The 21,366-nt window shown below is 43.2% G+C and overlaps 1 protein-coding gene across 1 annotated transcript; it reads right to left on the reverse strand.

The window, feature by feature from the left end:
• Positions 1-5,208: 5,208 nt before the first annotated feature.
• Positions 5,209-20,145, reverse strand: LOC147884708 (glucan endo-1,3-beta-glucosidase GV-like). The gene is made up of 4 exons (XM_087397205.1): positions 20,055-20,145; positions 19,015-19,955; positions 15,448-15,526; positions 5,209-5,264 (listed from the first exon to the last, which is right to left on the reverse strand). Exons 1-4 carry the CDS (start codon positions 20,143-20,145, stop codon positions 5,209-5,211), a joined length of 1,167 nt encoding a protein of 388 aa, XP_087253331.1.
• Positions 20,146-21,366: the final 1,221 nt, after the last annotated feature.

Raw genomic sequence — 21,366 nt, forward strand, 5'->3', positions numbered from 1 at the left:
AGGCAGAAGATATTTTTCTCATCTTTGGACAAGTCTTGGCAAATTATGCGCAGAGTTTTGGTCCCTATGGAACGTTCCCATTTGATTGTTGGATGAGCAGATATGATCCTGATTTGGAGTTACTTCCATTGGATAAGCACGCGTGTGTTGAGGTGATCTTCCACTTGTAGAGCAGCCATAAGCTCTTGGCACACCATTGTTGTGCATTGTAGTGGGGCTTTATTGGTGTTGTCTTCCATAGCATCATTGTTGTGCACTAGCAATTGGAGTTCAAGCTTGGAGATGATTATCTTTTGGGAGTGCATCTCATTCATTTTTTCTTTGTATTTTTGCTGGTAGATGATTGTATATGCCTCCTTAAGCTTTCTCATTTGCAAGGTGACCTTTGCCTATTGAGGAATGTCTTGAGTGGTATTGGACCATTGGTCTAAGACTTATGCTTGGTGAAGTGCTGGCCTCTTTAGCGGTAGCATGGTCCTTTAAGATTCTGCATTCCCTTGTAAGCTCGTCAATGCTGAAGGCACGTACTGCCAAAGATTGTTTCATGTCTTCAAGCTTGTCTTTGCAAGCCTAGAGGTCTTCTTCTTTGTGAATTAGAGTGAGTCGAGCTTGTGCCACTACCTCCATCTACTGAGCATGTGCAGAGGTCAAGGAGTTATAGTAGGTCTGTAGGATTGCCGTTGCTTGTACTACAGCTGTTAGCTGTGTTTGACTTTGGTGGAGGTTGGAGGTCACATCCCTCACTGCCTTCTCTTGAGCTTGGAGAGCTTGGTTCATGTGCACTTCTTCTACCTCCTTCTCATCTACCTACGCCCGAAGTGCCTTGATCTCTATGGCGATTGCCTAGAATTGGTCTTCAATTTTTATTGCAGTCTGTCTGTCCAATTCTCTTGCATATAATTCCTTGGCTAAGCTAGTGAATAGTTCAGACATTTGGATCATTTGGCTAGCCTGATGTTGGAGAATGACAGACGGTGATGAGGACTGCTGGTGATACTGCTGATACAAGTGGTGCCCCCACCCATGTAGCCATCCTGATGATTCTGTAGTATTTATGGGAGGTTGTTCCAATGGTATTTCAGTCATTTGTATACAATGGTCATACTGTTGATCTAGCACTAGCTCCCCTTGTGGCTCATCGATTGGCATGGTGTCGATGGGCGGTTCTAGTGCTGATGTAGCCTCAAGCTCTGGTGCCGATCTTTCCTGAGGCTCTTGGTGTCGATCTTGCCTCAGGCTCTAATTGTTGCTGCTGTTGCAGATATATTGGTTGCAGTTGTGCACCGAGCTGTAGTATCTTGTGGGGCAATTCCTCAATTCTGACCTCTAGAATAGGTATTTCTTCTAAGGCATCTGCACTTGCTAATGCACATGATAGTAGGAGAAGTTGGTGATGGCTCCCATACTGGGGTGAGAAGGGTATGTCCAACTCCTCAATTGGTTTTGGTGACTGGGGCAGAGTCATTTCTCATTCTTGTAGCTCTTTTTTGATGATTATAGCCAATAAGTGTGGAATTTTACATTTTTGGCTTAATGAACCATCTAGTTTTTTTGTAAAGAAGACTAAGTGCTGGATCTAGTCTTGCTTTAGCTTCCTACTCAGCAAAACAAATGTGCGGAGTGGAAGCGAATGATTCTTGCCGCACTTAAGGCCTAGGATTATGGATAGGAATTGTGTTGCTTCCTTGAGGCGAGGTTTAAGGATGGTGCAAAGTAATATGCCATCCCTATGGAACAGTATGCCCTTGGCGAGAGGAGAAGCTGTACTTTGAGAAATTTTGCATCGGCAGGCCGTGTAGGGTATTTGGTGCCTTGTGTTGGGAGTGAGAAAGCCCTTTGAATGATTGTATTGTCGAGGATAATGCTGAGTGGGCTCTGATGTACAGTGATGGTACTGTACTTGCCAACCTTTGCATTGCTGGAGTGGTAAGAATGGAGAAAGTCCTTGATGTATGTGGTCATTGTAGGACTGTCCTCCAAGTATTTTAGGCTCTCATGCAATCTGCCTAAACCCCTTTGCTCTAAGTAAGATGTTGCTTCCTGGGAAAGAGCATAAGTCGATGTAGGCGACCAAACAAGTTCGAGTGACTCAACCTCGTCAATGGTTGTATAGGCCGGTGGTGACTGGGGTGGCATTTGTTCTTCTTAGTCATGCATTGAATCCTCCTCAGAGCTATCGCTCTAGACCACAAATGCCTATGGTTGCCATGGTTGAGAGGATGCAGATGGCTGTGAACTCTAGAGGGGGTCTCGTGGTTGAGGCGGTGGGCTCTTTTTGCGCATCCTCTTTAGTGGCGGCATTTTTTCTGAACTTGCATCCATGTGCATGTGGTGTGCCATTGATCATTAGATTGGTTGGCATGCAGGTATGACCTTTGTGTGTGTTTGTGAGAGATCTTGTTTTTATACATGCTTTGAGAGTGTGGAATGAAAGTGCGTGGCACAATTATTCATGCAATCATCTATGTGTCTAAGCGAAAGTGTGTGAGTGCACATGACCTAGTAGCTAGGTAGGGACTAACTATATCCTTTTTTATTTGTTGCTGGGATTTCATAGGGCAGCAGGCATCACTTCTGAGCCCTAGGTTAAAATCGATTGATGCTACCTATATGTGCAAAGACATACATATGCAAGTGAGTGCTCATGATACAATCTAATCCTAACTAGGGAAGACTTGGGTTTCCCAAATCTTTGTTTTTGTCGGGGATGGCTTGCGTGTTGAAGTAGTAGCCCTTCAGTCGGCTCCCGTTTATTGTTGTGTTGAATTGGACTCCATCCAATGTTTCTAGCAGCACAGCTCCGATGGGGTTCATCTTTCTTACTCGGTAGGGTCATTGACCTAGATACTTCAATTTTCCCTTGTGTACTTTGGCATTGTATAACAGGACCAAGTCACCTTCCTTGATGTCTTTAGCTTTAAGAATTCTATCAAACCATGCCTTTCTTCTGTGTTTTTCTATTATCATGGCATGGTAGGTGACTAGTCTTGCCTCTGTATGCTTCTCCAACTGATAGAGTCTTTCTTTCAAGGATTCATGGTCTCCCATGCATTCCTGTACTGCTATGCGTAGGCTTGGTATGACAAATTCTAGTGGGACCACAACTTCAAGGCCATACACCAATTCAAAAAGTGTGTTCCCTGTACTGACCTTGAGTGTGGTTCTATATGCCCATAAGGCTGCATTTAGTTTTTCTACCCAATCAGAATGATGTGGTACTACTACCTTGGTGAGGATAATGCATAATATTTTGTTGGTGGATTTGGCTTGTCCATTCCCTTGGGGGTGTTAGAGTAAGAAAACTAAGGTTATTTAGGTTGGTGGAGTTAGTGTACATGTGTCCAATCGCATGGATACATGCATGGAGTTTAGGTAGGGTGGCGACCAACTTATGGCGATCTATCATCTTGATTTTACCTTCTACTGCTCTTGATATTTCTCCATGATTGATGGGACATGATGCTCGGTTGCGACTAGCTTCTCTCTTGACAATGGCTCACTGTGGAGGTGATAAAAGGGAGAGTGTGTCTTCTCGTGTGATGGCAGAGTTGTATTCACAAGCTTGATCCTCCAACAAGCCCAGTAGGGATGAGGAGGATCCATGATGATTGTATTAACAATGTTTCCTACATGCAATAATACTTTTAGTTAGTTATAAGAGCTCTCTAGCTTCTGTGAATGTTTTTCCTAGGTTGATTTAGTGTCTTAATTTGGTATCAGAGTGAAAATCCACGAAATGGAAAGCAAGCCGGACTCTATGAAGCTGGTGATATTTGATGGAATGAACTTCTATGCATGGCAGATCGGGTTAAGGCTTTATTTCATGGAGAAAAGTCTATGGAGCATCGTCTCGCTGGCACCGAAAAGAAACCAACTGGCAAGGTCGCAAATGAATTCCATACAAGATAAGTGCATGGGAAGGTAAGGATGAAAAGGCCCTTTGGATTCTTGGTCGTGCTCTAGGTGCTGAGTATAATCATCATCTTGATTTTACAAAGAGTTTGCAGGAGAATTGGGTTGCCATAGAAACTCTGTTCGGTGTATGGTTGAAGAATTCGAAGGTACTCCTCAAGCAAGAGTTTTTTGGGCTCCACATGAAAGAAGGATCAATGCTTGGAGAACACCTCAATCATATGAGAATAGTACTTCGTCAGCTGACAGATCTGGGAGTAAAGGTGGAAGATGATGACTTGAAGGCTGTGCTATTAACAAGTCTACCTCCAACATTTGATGAAATTGTGAAAATACTTCAGATAAATGCAGATATGAGTTTAGCATAGATAATTGCCACCTTGCTTGATGATGAACGACGTAAAAGGATGGATCAAGATCTCATGAAGGAGCAAGCATATAGCATGGGGTCCACTGGCAATAGTAGCAAGCCAAAGCATGAAGATAGGCCTGAGATAAGGTGCGAATACTATGGCAGACTCGGCCATGGGGAGGAGTATTGTTACAAGAAACGAGACGATACTGAGAAGAAGAATCATGAAGCGTCCAACATCAAAGAGTGAGCACATGCAGTTGAATTTGCAGGACTAGTTGATAGAGGATTCGTCGAGATCGTTGATGAAGAAGATGACAAGTTCGTGTTTTGAGGAAGAACAGTTTGTAATAAGATAAGAAATACCCAGTACGGTTGAGATCATTTCTATCATAGGTTATGTTTTGGATTAAGTTATGTGTCTAGCTTTGTTTCAAGAAGTCTTGACTACTCGCTTTTGGTCATTGGTGGATTTATCAGAGCAGGATGCTTTGTAATGATCTTCATTTTGTTTTTGTGACGATCTTTTTAGCTCTTGTCCTGAGTTTTGTTGGATTGTTATCTCGGTGCAAGATCTTTTGCTTTTGGATCTTCTGCATATTTGTTAACAGCAGCCACCACTAAAGGATCTGGGTCACTAATCCTCAGTTTGAGGGGGGGTGTTAGAGTAAGCAAACTAAGATTAGTTAGGTTGGTAGAGTTAGTGTACATGTGTCCAATTGCATGGCTGCAAGCATGGAGTTTAGGTAGGGTGGCGGCCACCTTATGGCGATCTATTATCTTGATCTTACCTTCTACTACTCCTGCTATTTCTCCATGATTGATGGGATGTGATGCTCGGTTGCGACTAGCTTCTCTCTTGATAATGGCTTGGTGTCGAGGTGATAGAAGGGAGAGTGTGTCTTCTCATGTGATGGCAGAGTTGTATTCACAAGCTTGATCCTTCAACAAGCCCAGTAGGGATGAGGAGGATCCATGATAATTATATTAACAACTTTTCCTACATGCAATAATAGTTTTAGTTAGTTATAAGAGCTCTCTATCTTTTGTGAATGTTTTTCCTAGGCTGATTTATTGTCTTCAGGGGGTAGTAGGGTGTGCTTTTTCTATGGATTACCATAAAGCCAAACAAGAGTTCTTGGATTACCTCATTGACAAAATGTGTGCCTTTATCTAACAAAATTTCAATGGGGCATCCAAATCGGGTGATCAAATTTTCGTATAAGAATCTTGCTATGCTTCTGGCATATGCCTTTCTGACTGCTTTAGCTTCAGCCCATTTTGTAAAGTAATCAGTGGCCATAATGATGTAGCATGCCTGTGTTCCTTTTGCTGTTGGATGGATGGGACCCATATAGTCAATCTCCCATTTTTCAAATGGTTTTTGTGCAACAACTATTATTAGGGGATTGAAGTCTTTGTGTTGTGGTTTAGTAGTATGTTGGCATACATCACAGCCTTTTACATATTCATAGGCATCTGCCCATAGTGTTGGCCACCAGTCGCCTACGAGGAGAACTTTTCTTGCTATGGCTTCCACTTGGAAGTGTCCTCCTGCAATGCCTTCATGGACTTTACTCAGGATTGGCATGATCTCATGAGACATTACACATCTTCTTAATACCTAGTCCTTGCCCATCTTGTACAGTTGTCCTGCAATGAGTTGATAGGGTTCAGCCTTTAGAATTAGTTTTCTGGCATCTACTGCTTTCATTTTAGGGGGTGGTCTTCCTACCATTAAGTACCCAATGATATCTCCACACCACTCTGGAATAGCATCTATTTGAAATAGTGTGGCATCTAGCAATTCGTCTTCTACTCCAGTGGCTTCTTCTCCCGACTTGACACGAGACATGTGATCGGCAATGTAGTGTTGGGCACCCTTGCGAACCACTATTTTGAAGTTGAATTCTTGAAGCAAGAGGAGCCATCTGGTTATTCTTCCTATTGTACATGGACGGTTCACAAGATAAAGCAATCACAACAACACAAAGCAACTATAGACGCGCTTGGTAGATGCGCAAAATAGCGGGCGCGTCTATAGGTGTTGCTTTAGTAGAGAAATTACGGGCGCATCTAAATGCACGGCTAAACGCTTGTCTATTTGCGCATAAATCACCGCATCTATTTGCGCATTTGACCTGAGAAAATACGGGCCCGTCTAACATCCCGTTTATTAGCGCGTCTATTTGCGCTTGTATTTGCACGTTTATTTGCGTGTTTACACTGAGACTCAGACGTGCATTTAGACGCGTAAATAGATGCGCTCCAAAGAATACAGAAAGTGAGATTTTGGTGTACATCATTGCTTTCCAAACATTGCCCATGATTACCAAAGCACATAATTTTTTGCAAGCCCACATATATAAGAATTAAGTGAAATAAGGAGAATGAGACAATATGTAAAATAGTTTTGCTAATATCAATTGTGGGGCTACGGTTCAATCTCATCCTCAATGAGATCAACCCTTGCCAAACTATCTACTTCAAAATCCAAACAAGTGTTTAGATCTACAAATACATTCAACCCACTACTACTTGTGCCACTCATGTGCTCATCGAAATCAGCATCTCCAATGGTAGGCTCGTCCTCACGGGTAATGCCGGCCTCAATATCTATATCTCCTATCTCATGATCATCCTCCTCTCTTGTATCACGGTCATCATCACGTCCATGGCCATGATCATCCTCCATACGCTCCATATTAGTAAATGTACTATACATCACTTTGGAACGTGGCATAATAGGTATGACATGCCACCATCTATTATTATCCACCATTGGTTGATAGACAACCTAATTCAAACACAAATACAATCATGTTACTTTTCTTGCATCAAATATTTAAAAGCGAGTATTTTTATGTGTGTGCACAGTACCTGTTCACATTGTTGCAGTAGTACTAGTGTGTCCTTCCTACTTTGCCAAAACTTTGTGGAGTCAATAGTTACAAAGCCACTTGCATGGCATTTGATTGTTGCATTAGGGCCTCTTTCCACCACGTCCTTAAACCACTTTACATCCAAAACATACACAAAGAAGCATCGAAAGTCAAGCATAATGATATCTTGGATTATGCCACAATAATCATCCTGGCTCCCTCAAAGCTAGCAATGACGCCGCAATCTTGTGTGTTTCTCTTATCATCAATCCGTTGTGTTCGAAAATGCTTGCCCTCACACCATATAGCATTGAACATAATGCACTACACCAAGAAAAAATCAATTAAATAAGCAATCTAAATTATAAAAAGCTCCTAACTTATGCATAACATTCTATATACTGACCTTGCTCATGCATCCCCTAGCATACTCCCATTCTTCCATTGTGATATGCATCCCCTCGTCTTTCTCTGCTTTCTCCATTTCATCAAGTAGCCAATCCACATGAATATCCTTTGGAAGTGCTCTTAGATGCTGACGGTATGGCACACGAGATCCGTGGTGTGTACGAAAGAGGGCTTTTCTTCTTGTCTTCTTGCCTTTGCATCCTCGTATCTTGTCACCCTTCTTTTTATCACATCACTATTAAGCACGCAAAAGAGGTTGATACTATTATGCAACTCTGTGTCTATTACTTTGTTGCATCCTTTTCCTTGAGGCACAATAGAGGTCATCCTTAGGTCTTCATCATCTCTCCATAGTCATGGGAGAGAGCTATCCACATCAACAAGAAACTCAGAAATATATACAAGTGACTCTTGTACCAACCAACCCTCGGCCATGCTACCTTCAGGTCTTGCATTTTGTCTCACGAAGCCCTTCAAGGTCTTCATGAAGCACTCGAGGAAGAACAACCATCGTGCATGTATAGTACCGCATATAGCAATCTCATCCACCAAATGTACTATGAGATGTAGTTGGCTTGTGAGAATAGAACGTGGAAATGTCTCCTCCACTAAACAAACCGCCTCCACTGACATAACTCGAGCATTCTCAAGCGTGGTGGGATCTATTTCCTTTGAGCTCACATACGTCACAAGTGTGGTGGGATCCATGCAATCGTTGACACATGCATGGATGCGCTTGTAATCTAATCCTCCAAGAGAGGTCACATGTTGCCTTTCCATATCTCTTGAGGTCGGTAATTTATTCTCCCTTGGAAGCATTTTACACAATAGCCTGCATGTGAAGACCATAAATGAGGAAAAGCATTCGAGTAATTGACCCACGCGCATAATTCACCATGTTTGCAAAATCAACTTTAAAGCTTACTTGAGTAATGCATTCAAACTTGCATTGCTCCATCCATAGATGGTTTGCAAGTTTAGTAACTCAAGGGAGGCATGTAGAACAGAGAATGTGCACCCCTCAAACAGTGGAGTCGATGCTGCGGTAAAAAGATCATCCTGCTCCATGCTATTATCCTTCCCTTGATGGACATATAAATCCCGCACCATATCATCAAACACCTCCTCCTCCACGGCTTCATGAGGTAATGGTGGAGGGCTACTATCACCATCACTCCATGCATCCGTAACGGTCCCTCCTGAAGATCCCACCTCATATCGCCGACGCTTCGCCTCCTCACGACAGGCATAGGGTAACATGTGTGGGTGTGGCACTGCATCCTGTATCAAATTAAAACGGGATCATAACTCAAACATATGAACACCCATAGGTATCTTAATCAACCTTAACTTACAAACCCTTACCCTGTTTATGGTCACATCCCATTCTCCATACTTTGAGATATGATTGAGCGTAATCTTGCGTGCACGATACATGTTTCCTCGACATCGATCACATAGACATTTGATTTTTTGCTCCAACCACATTTTGCGATGGTGGATACGGAGGGATTCATCCTCACTGGAGCTACTTGTTGAAGATGGAGACATCCTACAAACAAACAACCCACCAAATTTGCTCTTCTTCAAATGCTTAATTTAAACTCTATGTTGCGTCTATCGCCGCGTCTATAGTCGCGTCTAACATCGCGTCTAACGGCGCGTCTAAACGTGCATCTACTCTATGTATTTAAACGTGCCTATGAACACACTAATAGACACGACTATAGATGCGTCTACTCTATGTATTTAGATGTGCCTATAGACGCGCTAATAGATGCGACTGTAGACGCGGCTTTTAAACCTGCTTTTCGACGCACCGCTCGCTTTGCTTTTCTTTTCATTACTTAAACTTCGCGAGCGGCTTTCTTCCTTCTTTATTAGCAGTTCCATAGATTCGAAGCTTAAGAGAGAGCCTCCCATACACAGTTCCACCCTTTCACTTAAGAGAAAGGGACCGTACCTACACTTACTTCCAAGCCTAAAGGAGAGGAGGAGTATGAACAAGGAGAAGAAACAAGTTTGGAAAAGAAAGAACCTTCCATACCTTTATCCAAGTAAGTCCTTTTGAAGTTGTTCTTGCTTGCTCTTTCCAGTTTTGTACTTTCTCGCATCCAGGAAACGTAGGATCTAGTTATGAGCGTCACGTTCTTTTGTCGGGCGCAACGTCCTTTTCGACTTTTTAGTATTCTCGCCTGTCAGAGCACGTCTATAGGCGCGTCTCAGGACGCATCTAAAAGCACGTCTACAGGCGTATCTATCCGCACGTCTGGCTTGTTGCAGACACACATAGACACGTCTGTAGACGCTCACACAGACGCCCTGTTAAACGCACTTTTAAACGCACTGTTAGACACACTTTTAAACGCACTGTTAGATGCACTATTAAACGCACTGTTAGACGAACTGTTAAATGCTCTGTTAGACGTGTCTATAGACATGCAAATCAGACGGGTCTATAGACGCGCTCTGACAGAGCCTCTTTTTTCTTCCCCTTTCTTCTCAGCTCCCAAAGTAATAGATTTGTTTTCTTTTTTCCAGTTCAACATGTGGCCAGGAAGTGCTTCTAGCTCACCTGATCTGCGGGAATCTATTTGGAAGGACTTATATAATCTTTTAGGGCACCCTCCTAGTCCTGCGGAGTTATACGGGTATATGACGGGTACCCTTAACACTCCCTAGGAGTCGGCACTACAGACTCCGAGCCACCCCACACCGCCTGAGATCACCCCAGCGGAGTCAGCACAGCCGTCTTATGCCCCTTCTTATGCCCCTTCCCCCGTACCATCTTATGCCCCTTCCCCCACGCCGTCTTATGTCCCTTTTGCCATCCCGTCTTATGCCCCTTCCCCCATGCCGTCAGGAGGTCCTTCTATCTCGGCGAGCCGTCAACGTACTCCCCAGCCGTCGAGACTCGGTTCTCCAGCTACGAGTGGTCAGCGTAGTCCCGTGCAGTCCCCAGCTACGAGTGGCCAACGTATGAGCTCAACACGACAGGGTAGCAGGCGTAGTAGCAGGGAGAGCAGTGGCGGATGCATGGCACAGTGCTTTGGGCCATGTGGCGGTGAGGAGGAGGATGATTCAGATGATTTAGACGTGCCTTTGGGTGATGGTACGATTTATTATGACATCACTCAGACAGGAGGCATCTTGATGGATGCGCGGGGGAAGGACATCATGGCCTTCATGCACTCTGTAATTGCTAACAATTACAGAGATTGCTTTATCCACTATAAAGACCACCCAAAGAGGTTGGCTGATGAGACCCTCGCTACTGTTCGCTCTAGGTATCCTAACCCCCCCAATCGCCAGTTCACAGATAAATGGGGGAAGTCAAAGATTGTTACGATACTTAGCAATAAAAGATCTTCGCTTAAGAGGCAGGCACTAGCGGAGCTTGCCAGGCTTGAGGCAGGTCAACCTCCAAGGGGCCCGCCCCACACCGCTCACAAGCGTGAGTGGAAGAAGGCAATGAAGTCAGCGAGGGAGGACCCCAGCCTGCAGCACGTGGAGGCACGGAGGATCCAAATGGAGGAATATGGAAGCGCGCATTTTGGAGCAGGGGGTGTTGAATCATGGGAGGCCCAATTTGTAAGTATCGATCTCAAATTATATTGCTTATGTAGTTTATTAGGAGGTTGGTTGTTTCTTTGTACTAATCCCTCCACAAAGTGTATCGCGGTCATGCAGCTTGAGATCGTGGGCAGATACCCTGCTCTAGTGGAGACAGCCTATCACCGCCACCATCACATAGGAGATACATGGAGGCACTTCTATGATGACGGGTTGATTACTGAGGAGCATTATACCCGAGCTACTGGACAGGCCCCCCAGGTATTTGAAAGTAATTAAATAATGCCAAAATTATAAGTAAAGATTTGATTTTTCATACATTGATATATGTTGTCCCTTGTTTACAGGCCCATGCACAAGATGACGAGGAAGATGAGGAAGGAGGCGTAGAAGGGAGTGCTGAAGGGAGTGTGGAAGGTAGCGAGGATTAGTCGTAGAAGTAGTGCTACTATTCTTTTTTGTACTTAAAGCCACTGGCTTGGCTTCGTGCCTCTTGTATATAGACTCCTCTTATTTTTTGTACTTAAAGCCACATGACATGGCTTAGCTTCCTTATTTTTTGTACTTGAAGCCACATGACATGGCTTAGCTTCGTGCTATATGTATATACAAGCACTTTTTGAGCTTTCAATTTTATTGCGCTTTGGAGTTGTAATATTTTATTTGGAATTGTAATTAAAATGCGGTTGGCTGTAAGAATTGAATTACAGAATGTGGATATGGGATTCTTGTAACTATATAGCATACACAACATACACAGTATTCTATAAATTTTTTTAAAAAAAAAAAGCGCGTCTATCAGTACGTTTAAAAACGTGTTTATATTCGCGTCTGTCTGTTTGACCCACATCTATACGTGCGTCTATAAAAGCGTCTATACGTGCGTAAGTTTGATATATAGACGCGCAATTAGACGCGGGTCTCTAGACGCGCAAATAGACGTGCAAATAGACGCGCCCGTAAGTTTTTTATTTAGTTCATGAAATGCGTCTGTGCGCGCGTCTATGGGTGCTTTATCTTGTTGTGAATGCTTGATGGTCAGTGTAGAACACAAAATCATTTGCCATAGATAGTGCCAAAATTTCTTAACACTATACACCATTGCTAGGGCTTCTCTTTCTGTGGTGGTATAGTTGATCTCTGCATCATTGAGTTGTCGACTTGCGAAGTAGAATGGGTAGTCTTTCTTATGTTCACCAGGTTGACAAAGCACACTCCCAATTGCATACTTGGATCCATCAGTATGAACATGAAAATCAATATCCCAATTGGGAGATATAAGGATGGGTGCTGTGATTAGGCGCCACTTTAAAAGCTCAAGCCTTGGTCGCACTCTTCGGTCCATAAGAATTTCACTAATAATTTGTAAAGTGGTCTAGCTATCATGGCATACTGCAATATAAATCTTCTATAATAGCCGGCATGTCTCATAAAGTCCTATACACCTTTGGAATTTGTAGGAGGAGGCAGTTCTATGATGATTTTGATTTTGTCCATGTCAGTTTGCAATCCCATGTTGAGAAACAATGTGTCCCAAAACAACTCCGTGGGTGACCATTTTGTTGGATTTAGGGAGATGCCATACTCCCTGCATTTGATTAGTACTACTTCAAGACATTTGAAGTGGTCTTTTTTGTTCGAATGGATGCACAAATCATCTAAGAACTGTTGGAATATCTCAAGGTGTATGCCTTAGGCACACCTTGGTTTCTATGTGTGAGTGCTAGAGGCACAGTTAGGTGCCCATAAGCACAGTTAGCAGATTGAGGAGATGATTGTGGAGCTCTGAAGTCATCAGTGATGTCAGTAAACATGTAAGAGGTGCCTACATAATGACCTCACTCTTCTTCATTCTAAATGAAAGTATTCTGAATTTGTGTCCACTCTACTCTTTCCTTTCAGTTTACCAACATGGTATCAGAGCCATTTGATCCCCCTTGATCCCATTTCTACCACATCATCATCTTCTTCTTCATCTTCTTCTTCACCATCTCTTCCTCTTCTTCCCAAAATTTGCTTAAGCCTGTTCTCCTCCGTTTCTCTTCCATTCTCCATGCCCTTCCTGCTGGAGATACACCTCAAAGGGGCGAACCCTTGGCTGCAAGGAATTGAAGAATCATCGCCTCTGTTCATCGCCATTTCATGCAGATCGTCGACCATTCTTCTTGCATTTTCTCTTAGAATGCTCCATGCTTCTCTAATTCCTTTCAGAGGGAGCTTGTCCATCCTAGAGCTATCCTGTGCTGAAATTTGAGCAGCAATGTCTGCATATTCAAGCTGAAAATAGAGAAAAACCAATCGAAAATGGAGAAGCAAGCTATGGTGCCCTGACAGGATTTTGCACCCCTTCTCCTCAGTGGACCTTCTGTGGTATATAAGCTCTCTTTTGCCTCAAAAACCCCCTTTTCATTTGCTCTGAAGAGTGAGATACAAGCCCTCCAAGTTCAGTCTTTTGATTTTGACAAGTTTTTGACAATGATGCTACTCTAGCATTTTTGAGTTTTTTGAAGTTTTCAATAACATCAGTACAACTATGGCTTCAACTTTGCTTTGAGTTGCTATACCTGGTTTTGATTGGAAAGCTTTCATTTAGCCACCTCTGTGAAGCATATAAGTGAAAGCATCATTGATTGAACTTTGGTCACAAGACTTTGCTACATTAAATGCTTATATTTTGAAGCTTTTCAGTTGTTATTCTAGCCTTGTAAGAGAGAAGACACTGCCCAATACCTGGGTTAGACCCTCTCATGGCTTGCTTATGTAAAATATGTGAAAAGCCTAAACATAAAGCAATGTCTTGTTATGCTACAAAGGAAGAAAATGCCAACATGGCTTCCTTGTTGAAGATTGCCAAGATAATGGTTGCCAAAAAGGAAGCAACTTCAAAGACAGAAAATGCCAATCTACTTTCAGTTGATGTGCCTCCACAAGATGAGGCATCCTTTGAAGATTATGCATTTTAAATCATCTCTATGTATGCTCCAGATATCTCTTTTTATGTTGAGTCAAGGTACTCAGCCTGGATAGTCCTCCAAAATGAATGAAATAAACTATTGTGTTTTGTGTGTTTTGTAAACACCTCTGGTCACCTTATGATGTAGGTCATGTGTATGTGTTTTGCTCCATGGTACCTCCTGTAGACATTGTGTGCATGTACATGCAGGGGAGATAACCATTGGAAGGTCTTTTGTATCCCTTTTGTTTACCTTACACTCATGGGAACCCTTGCTAGCTTGAGATCCTAGCCATTGATAGATCCGTGACCACCATGAGATGGCATGAGACACTTTGTTCTAGCTGTATCCTTGACATAGCCTGAGGCATTCCCTTGAGGGGGGGTTTGTTGGGATATCTCAAGGTGTATGCCTCAGGCACACCTTGGTTTCTATGTGTGAGTGCTAGAGGCACAGTTAGGTGCCCATAAGCACAGTTAGCTGGTGGTAAGCCACATAGGATGATTGAGAGAATCTAGGAGCAGATTGAGGAGATGATTGTGGAGCTCTAAAGTCATCAGTGATGTCAGTGAGCATGTAAGAGGTGCCTACATAAGGACCTCACTCTTCTTCATTCTAAATGAAAGTATTCTGAATTTGTGTCCACTCTACTCTTTCCTTTCAGTTTACCAACAAGAACACCTGTAAAAACTTATTCAGAAATGACTTGAAAGCTGTGAACATGACTTGCTAGAATGTGGCCGAGGCATTACAAAGACCGAATGGCGTGACTCTATATGCAAAAATATCCCATTGTGTAGCAAATGCTATTTTTTATTATTCTTTAGGAGCAATTTGCACTTGGTTATAGCCACTGAAGCCATCCAAGAAGCTATATATTTTGAAACCTGCCACCTTTTCCAACACTATTTCTGTTAAGGGTAGGGGATAGTGATCCCTAATTGTGGCGGCATTCACATTCTTTAAGTTTACGCATATTCTGAGCTTCTTGTTATGCTTAGATACAATGACAATGGGTGAAACCCAATTAGTGTGCTCTATCTCGTAGATGAATCCGACATCTAGGAGTTTTTCCAGCTCGTCATAAACCATGGTGCCATACTTAGGATTTGTGCGATAAGGTCCACATACCTTAGGGTGAGCGCCTTCCCTTATAGTAGGTATCATGTGTACTGCCACTTCTGGTGAAATTCCTTTCATCTCTTCGTATGACCATGCTAGGCAGTCACGGTATTCCATTAGGAGTGCTTTGAGTTTGGATTCATCTTCTTGTCGAAGTTGTTTCCCAATGAAAACCAGTTTCTATTGGTTTCTTGAACTTCAAATTCTCTTAGTGGTCTTGGCATTGCTATTGGGACACTTCCACTTGTGTAATTCTTGAAGTATCCTGGCACTTCTCGAAGATCGGCCTCTGATGGTGTTGAACCAGCCTGACATGTGCCATGTGTACTGGGTGGCATAGTTTCATTTACCAATTTGTTAGGCTCTCTTTGACTTTCTTTTTATGAAGTCTCTTGATCGAGCTTCATCCACACATGTGGATTATATTTCCAAAACTTCTTACATTGGGAACTATGGGGTAACTTTTCCACTGGTAAGGTGTTTCCAAGGGTTCATTTGCTATGCTTACTCCTTCCAGTCCCTCAGGGGACCATTCAAGAGGTGGTGGTTTTGATTTTGAGGGAGCTGGCTTTGCAAGATACAATTCGACAATCCTTGTTTGGACTCGTTCGAATTCATTGAAGTGTGTAGCCTTGGCTTTTTTGCGATTTCCTCCTTCAGCTTTCTTGCAGGATCTTCTACTATTATTCAACTTTGGAGGTTCAATTTTCGGAAGCTCGACTGCCGTTAGGGCATGCAGAATGGCTAAGTCATTATCAAATATTTGATCTTCAATTTCAGCATTCTCAGCCTCAATTTCAAGGTCCCAAGGAAAATCGGAATCATCATTAGTATGGGTACCTTCTTCAAGTTCATTATCCCACTCGAGGTCAGCCATAAAGAATGGCACCTATAGATCAATTGGTTCTTCATTTGTGAGTGGAGGATCTACCTGTAGCACCTTAGCATCTATCTGTGAGAAGATGGGGTCTAATGAATGGCAGTTGTCGATGGTTGCCAATGTTTGTATCTAGTTATTTACATTGCTTTGTGAATCACCCGCTATGGCATGCTGTTGCAGGGGAGCTGATTTGCTTGAGATTGTCATTCAAGATGTGTCATCCAATGCTCTAGGCACAATTGATTTCATAGCTCATGTCCCCACATTCATCCTGACTACGGTGTTGCGATTTTGGATTGTCAGTCTATCAGTTCCCCAGTCATGGAGGAGTGATGCTTCCCATAACCAAGGACATCCCAGTAAGATTTGATAGGATTTTTTTGGGGGGATATCCAAGATTGTGAATTGAAGGGAAAAGCGAACTCTTGTGACCTTTATTGACACACCGTTCACTATGCCCAAGGGTTTAGCCTGTGAATCATCGGCAAGGCATATGTTGAAATTGACCTTTTGCATTGGTGGGAGGCCCCATTCATCGTAGAGCTCCTTTGATAGGACATTTACACCTGCTCCACCATCCACTATGGCTTGGACTTCTTTATATGCCTTGTGGATCAAAGGCACAGTAATGTTATGTATGTCATCTCTCTCACCCATCTGCACCGGGATATCTTTGATGTCATCCACAGGTGGAGGGGGATTTACAAGTTCAATCGAGCCTTTGAAACTCTCCCAGAGATTGGGACAATTCCGTAGGAGGATTCCGATGGGAATTGACACAGAGCAACTTAAGATGCTAGAGAGTTCAGCTCCTTCAAGTTGACGTGGTGGTACATTATGTTGTGGAGTCTCTTGTTGAAATAGAGGCTTGAGTACAGTATCAATACTTTGTGGGGCGAAGTCATGGATTGGATCTTGAGCTTGTTTCTCAGCCTTAAATTGAGCTTGTTCCTTTTGTACCCATTGTTGAACTGGCTGAAAATGAGCCTTCTCCACTTCTGCGTTTGGGTATGGAGCTTCTTTTATTTGAGGCTTGGGAGTTGATGTGGATGAGCTTGGTTGCTCATTGCTTGGTGGAGGTGGAGGCACTTGTGCTTTCTTTTCAAGAAGTCTCTTTGGTTGGATTGGAATGTGAGGGTCCTTGGTGGCCTCTTTCTATTGGCATGTAATTACATTCACAGGTTGTGATATTACACTTGTCGGACCCTGACTTTGATGGTCCACCCCAATGATGCCGATTGGGATGTCAGGCTTAACCTCTGTTTGTTGTGGGACATTATTTTTCATGGGACAATCCATATAGTCATGTCCTATATCAGAATCTGTGTAGAGTGGTTGGAAAGTAGCGGGGCTACCATGATGAGGGCACTCTGTGATCCAGTGATTTTCTCTACAACCGTAGCACTTGATTGGCGGTCGAACTCTACTTCATAGTCAAATGGCGAGTCTACTTCCTCGGCTTGTAATTGATGTATTGAAACTGCCTGACGAGCTGGATTTGGTGCTCTTGGATATGGTGGTGGATTGGGATTCCTGAGTAATTGTGGGACTTGTGTCCGAACAGGAATAGGATTTAGCCTCAGAGCTGGGGGCACTTGTTCAAGTACCAGTATCTTGTACACCGGCATGGATGCCGCTTGGTATTGTTGAGGTCGAGGCGGGTTGTTGCGCATGTTGAAGATTCAATTGTTTTCAACATGGCTGCCAACGATGCAGATATGGCACCACAACCTTGGTGGTGGATTTTCTTGTGCAGTGATCCTGGCTCTTAGGACTAGTCACTCATGAAGGCGATGGGAAGACTTTGTACTATGAAGCTTGTGACCTGCATTTTATATCAATTAGTGCCAATTGGATATCATCATGCTTGTAGTTGATTATAGTTATTGCATGCAACTGCAAATGGTTGCACTTAAGTCTAGGAGGAACTTCAAAAGCATAGGAGTTTGTTTCAAGAACCACCCTGCATAGCACACCATATAAGTAAATTTTGGGAGTCAATATAGACATAATCACCTCTTCGTTAGGTATACTAGAAATGGAGAAAGAGATAACATCATCCATAAGAATAGCTTCAAGAAGCTAGCCAAGTCTTCTTCCTACTACCTAGCCTTCTGGTTTGGTACAACATGTGTTATTCTTGGGCTCTGCTATGAGTTGGTTTCTAATAAGTGAACATCTTGGCAAAATAATTGAAGCTACTCTTTACCCTCCCCTTGCCTTTAGGCACTTAAGCTCCTAATACATTTTGGAATTCTTTCCAATAGGGGGACCTATTACGTAGAGTGCTCTAATATGATATACAGGTCCCAAATTACGATCTCTCATCTCCTATGAGTTGGTTTCTAATAAGTGAACATCTTGGCAAAATAATTGAAGCTACTCTTTACCCCTCCCCTTGCCTTTACGCACTTAAGCTCCTAATACATTTTGGAATTCTTTCCAATAGAGCGACCTATTGCGTAGAGTGCTGTAATACAGGTCCCAAATTACGATCTCTCATCCATTGCCCAAATTGGAAAATTCTCAATCTTGAAACTTTGTATGAACTCATGACAATATAAGGAAACATTGAAGGTTGAATCATAGAGAAGTCATGATTTGCTACGAGCGTGTGACGAAAGTAAGATATAGGTATGACCGGGTATTAAGACGAGAGAGAGAGAGAGAGACTCCATGGTTGCAATATGATATAAAGATCCCAAAATATACAAGAAAGAGATCTATAATGTATGTCAACTGTATTACAGATCCCAACGGGATCTAAAACTCTGAGGTTCCTCTCCGATTCATCAATATGGAAACTTTGTATAAACTCATGACAATATAGTGCAACATTGAAGTCTTCATAACAGTATCTCCAACACATAAACAACTCATGATTTGGTATGAAAACTAGGGAGCGAAGATGGAATCCTGTTAAAGGGCTACGTCGTAGACCCTTGTGCCGTTGGGGTAGAAGAGGCCAAAGTTGCTCTCATACTCTGGACCAGGTTTCAGATTCTCGTTGAACAGAGAGAAGATGTAAGTCTCCAAGGTATCGCTTGGCCTCCTCGGAGTACCACCTTGCTTCACATGCATCGCCAAATTGCCGTTATACTTCCTTGCATTGTATACATTCGCAGCTGAATCACCCTTCGACGGCCACCCGCTTTCTGTCACCACCACAGGAATGCCACGTTGCCCTAACTCTTCCATGGCTGCAACCATTGTGTCTACCTGTGCATCAAACATGTTTGTGTAATGCAAGCCCGATCCTGAGTCGTAGATTCCGTCCGTCTCGTCAAAAAGTGCGTAGGATATCTGCACGTTGCCGTTTGCATTGAGGTACGCAAAGAAAGGATAGATATTCGCCATGAATGGAGAACCTATTTGAGCAAGGAATCGCAACATGCCGGACATTTGCTCTTTCAGCTCGATTCTAAAGCTGCCACGCGAGGGAGGAAAAGAATTAGGTTCCAGCACGTCTGTAGCGTGAGGAGTAGACACCTTGATGACATCTTGAAGATTCCGAGACACAAGGGCTGTATATAGGTTCCTCATAGCGGGCAGCAAGTACTGCGCGTTGGCAGGGTCCCGGGTAAGTACCTCGTTGCCAATCGCAAGATAGGCAATATCAGTAGCATATGGTTCTATCAACTCTTGCACCCAGCGATTGGCTGCGTCCTGGCTTGAAGCAAGCCTTTGGAGTTGGTCGTCCGCAACTCCGACCATTAAGCTGATACCAGACCCCTTGAATGCCCTCAGCAATGTCACGTCGCTCTCGTAAATCCTTGCTCGCCCAATCCCGTTCTCTTTCAGGAGAGATACAGCGTCGTCAGCTGAGGGAAGATTATTCCCAGTTGTACCGTAGGCGACGCCTACATTGGAGCCTGCAAAACAAGGCACCAGAAGATGCCATGAATAATGAAGAAAAGAGTGCAAGAAAGAAAGCCGCTAAGAATTCTTGTAGTGGCTGCAACAAAGCAAACCTGCGGCTAGGGGGAGCTCCAATGTAGCAAGTAGAAAGCAAGGGATCACGAGGAGGCTGTGGAGCACAGTATAGAGTGTTGTGGTGGACATGTTGCGTGCAGGAGGACGAAAGCTGCATGGATAGTCTAAGGCACGTCTAGTGAGGAAATGGTGCAATTGAGAAGAAGGTGATGTGCCGTAGTCTGCTGCAGCTGCACTGCAGTTTTGCATGCCATGCACAAATTTTAGGGCTTAGGGTTTAAGGTATTAATTGCTTCATGAATTATAAGAGTTCTTTTTGCATGCGTTTAGGGCTTCGGTATGCTCTTTCTTTTATAATTACGGCATTGCTTCACGGTCGTGATTGATCCACGAATTAATCATTTTTGGCATGTGCCATATCCAATATACCATTAGGTTCGTAAGAGTCGACATTGGGCCTTTAATGCGGGCTCTACACTCTTTGGGAGGCACCAATCATCAAGGTGGGTTTGCATGTGAGACCGGCTGAACTAACAGAATTGGAAATGTGTCGCTCTCACCCGATCGACCGTGTTACCATTAACCCCGATCTTGATGACTGGAAAGGGCCTCGATGAGCATGACAATATACCAAATGTTGCCAGTCACCTACACACCTCTCCCCTCCAATGAGGCTCCAACCTTTAAGGTTGAAGGTATGAGGGTTTAAGGTGTGCTCATAACTCATGAACCATTGAAAATATACCCATTAGATACCCTAGGAGTTTAACATTAGGCCTCCATTGCTCAAACACATAGGTTCTGCACTCTTGTGGGCACCAAGCTTCAAGCCCTTCATAGTTGTCATTGGTTTTACATTGGGCATCCAATTCTCACATGGGATTTGGTACCATTCCTTAAAAATGAAAATTTTCACATTCCCTAAGGTTTTCCTTGAAGCACCCATTTGGCTATTTGAAGGAAGTTCTTGGAAACATTAACTAGTATAGAGTCCTAGGATATTTAGGTGTTGATGTTGATGTAGAACGGGATTGGTTATCGGTTATTTGCACATTGCCAACCAAGGCACCTTCATTGTTCTCATGAATGGTGGTCTGTAAAGTTTGATATGGTGCAGGTGGGGCAGATGTGTTGTTGATGTTGGCATCAAGGATAGCCATTTTCTTGCAACTAGGCATGAGGATTTGCATCAGCTTATTGATGTGCTGCCACCATTGAGCTATGTGATCCCTTGCATAATAACATTGGAGAGCTCTGATAAGCCCGTGGGGTTCATGATATAGTTAAATCCAAGCGGAGCCTTGTTGTGTAGAGTGAGTGTAGTGCCTCAAAACAAGGGAAGTGTCTATG

Source organism: Dipteris shenzhenensis, chromosome 26, assembly GCF_047967505.1.
Source record: "Dipteris shenzhenensis isolate YYH24624 ecotype China chromosome 26, Dip_SZ_1.0, whole genome shotgun sequence".
Lineage (NCBI taxonomy): Eukaryota > Viridiplantae > Streptophyta > Polypodiopsida > Gleicheniales > Dipteridaceae > Dipteris > Dipteris shenzhenensis.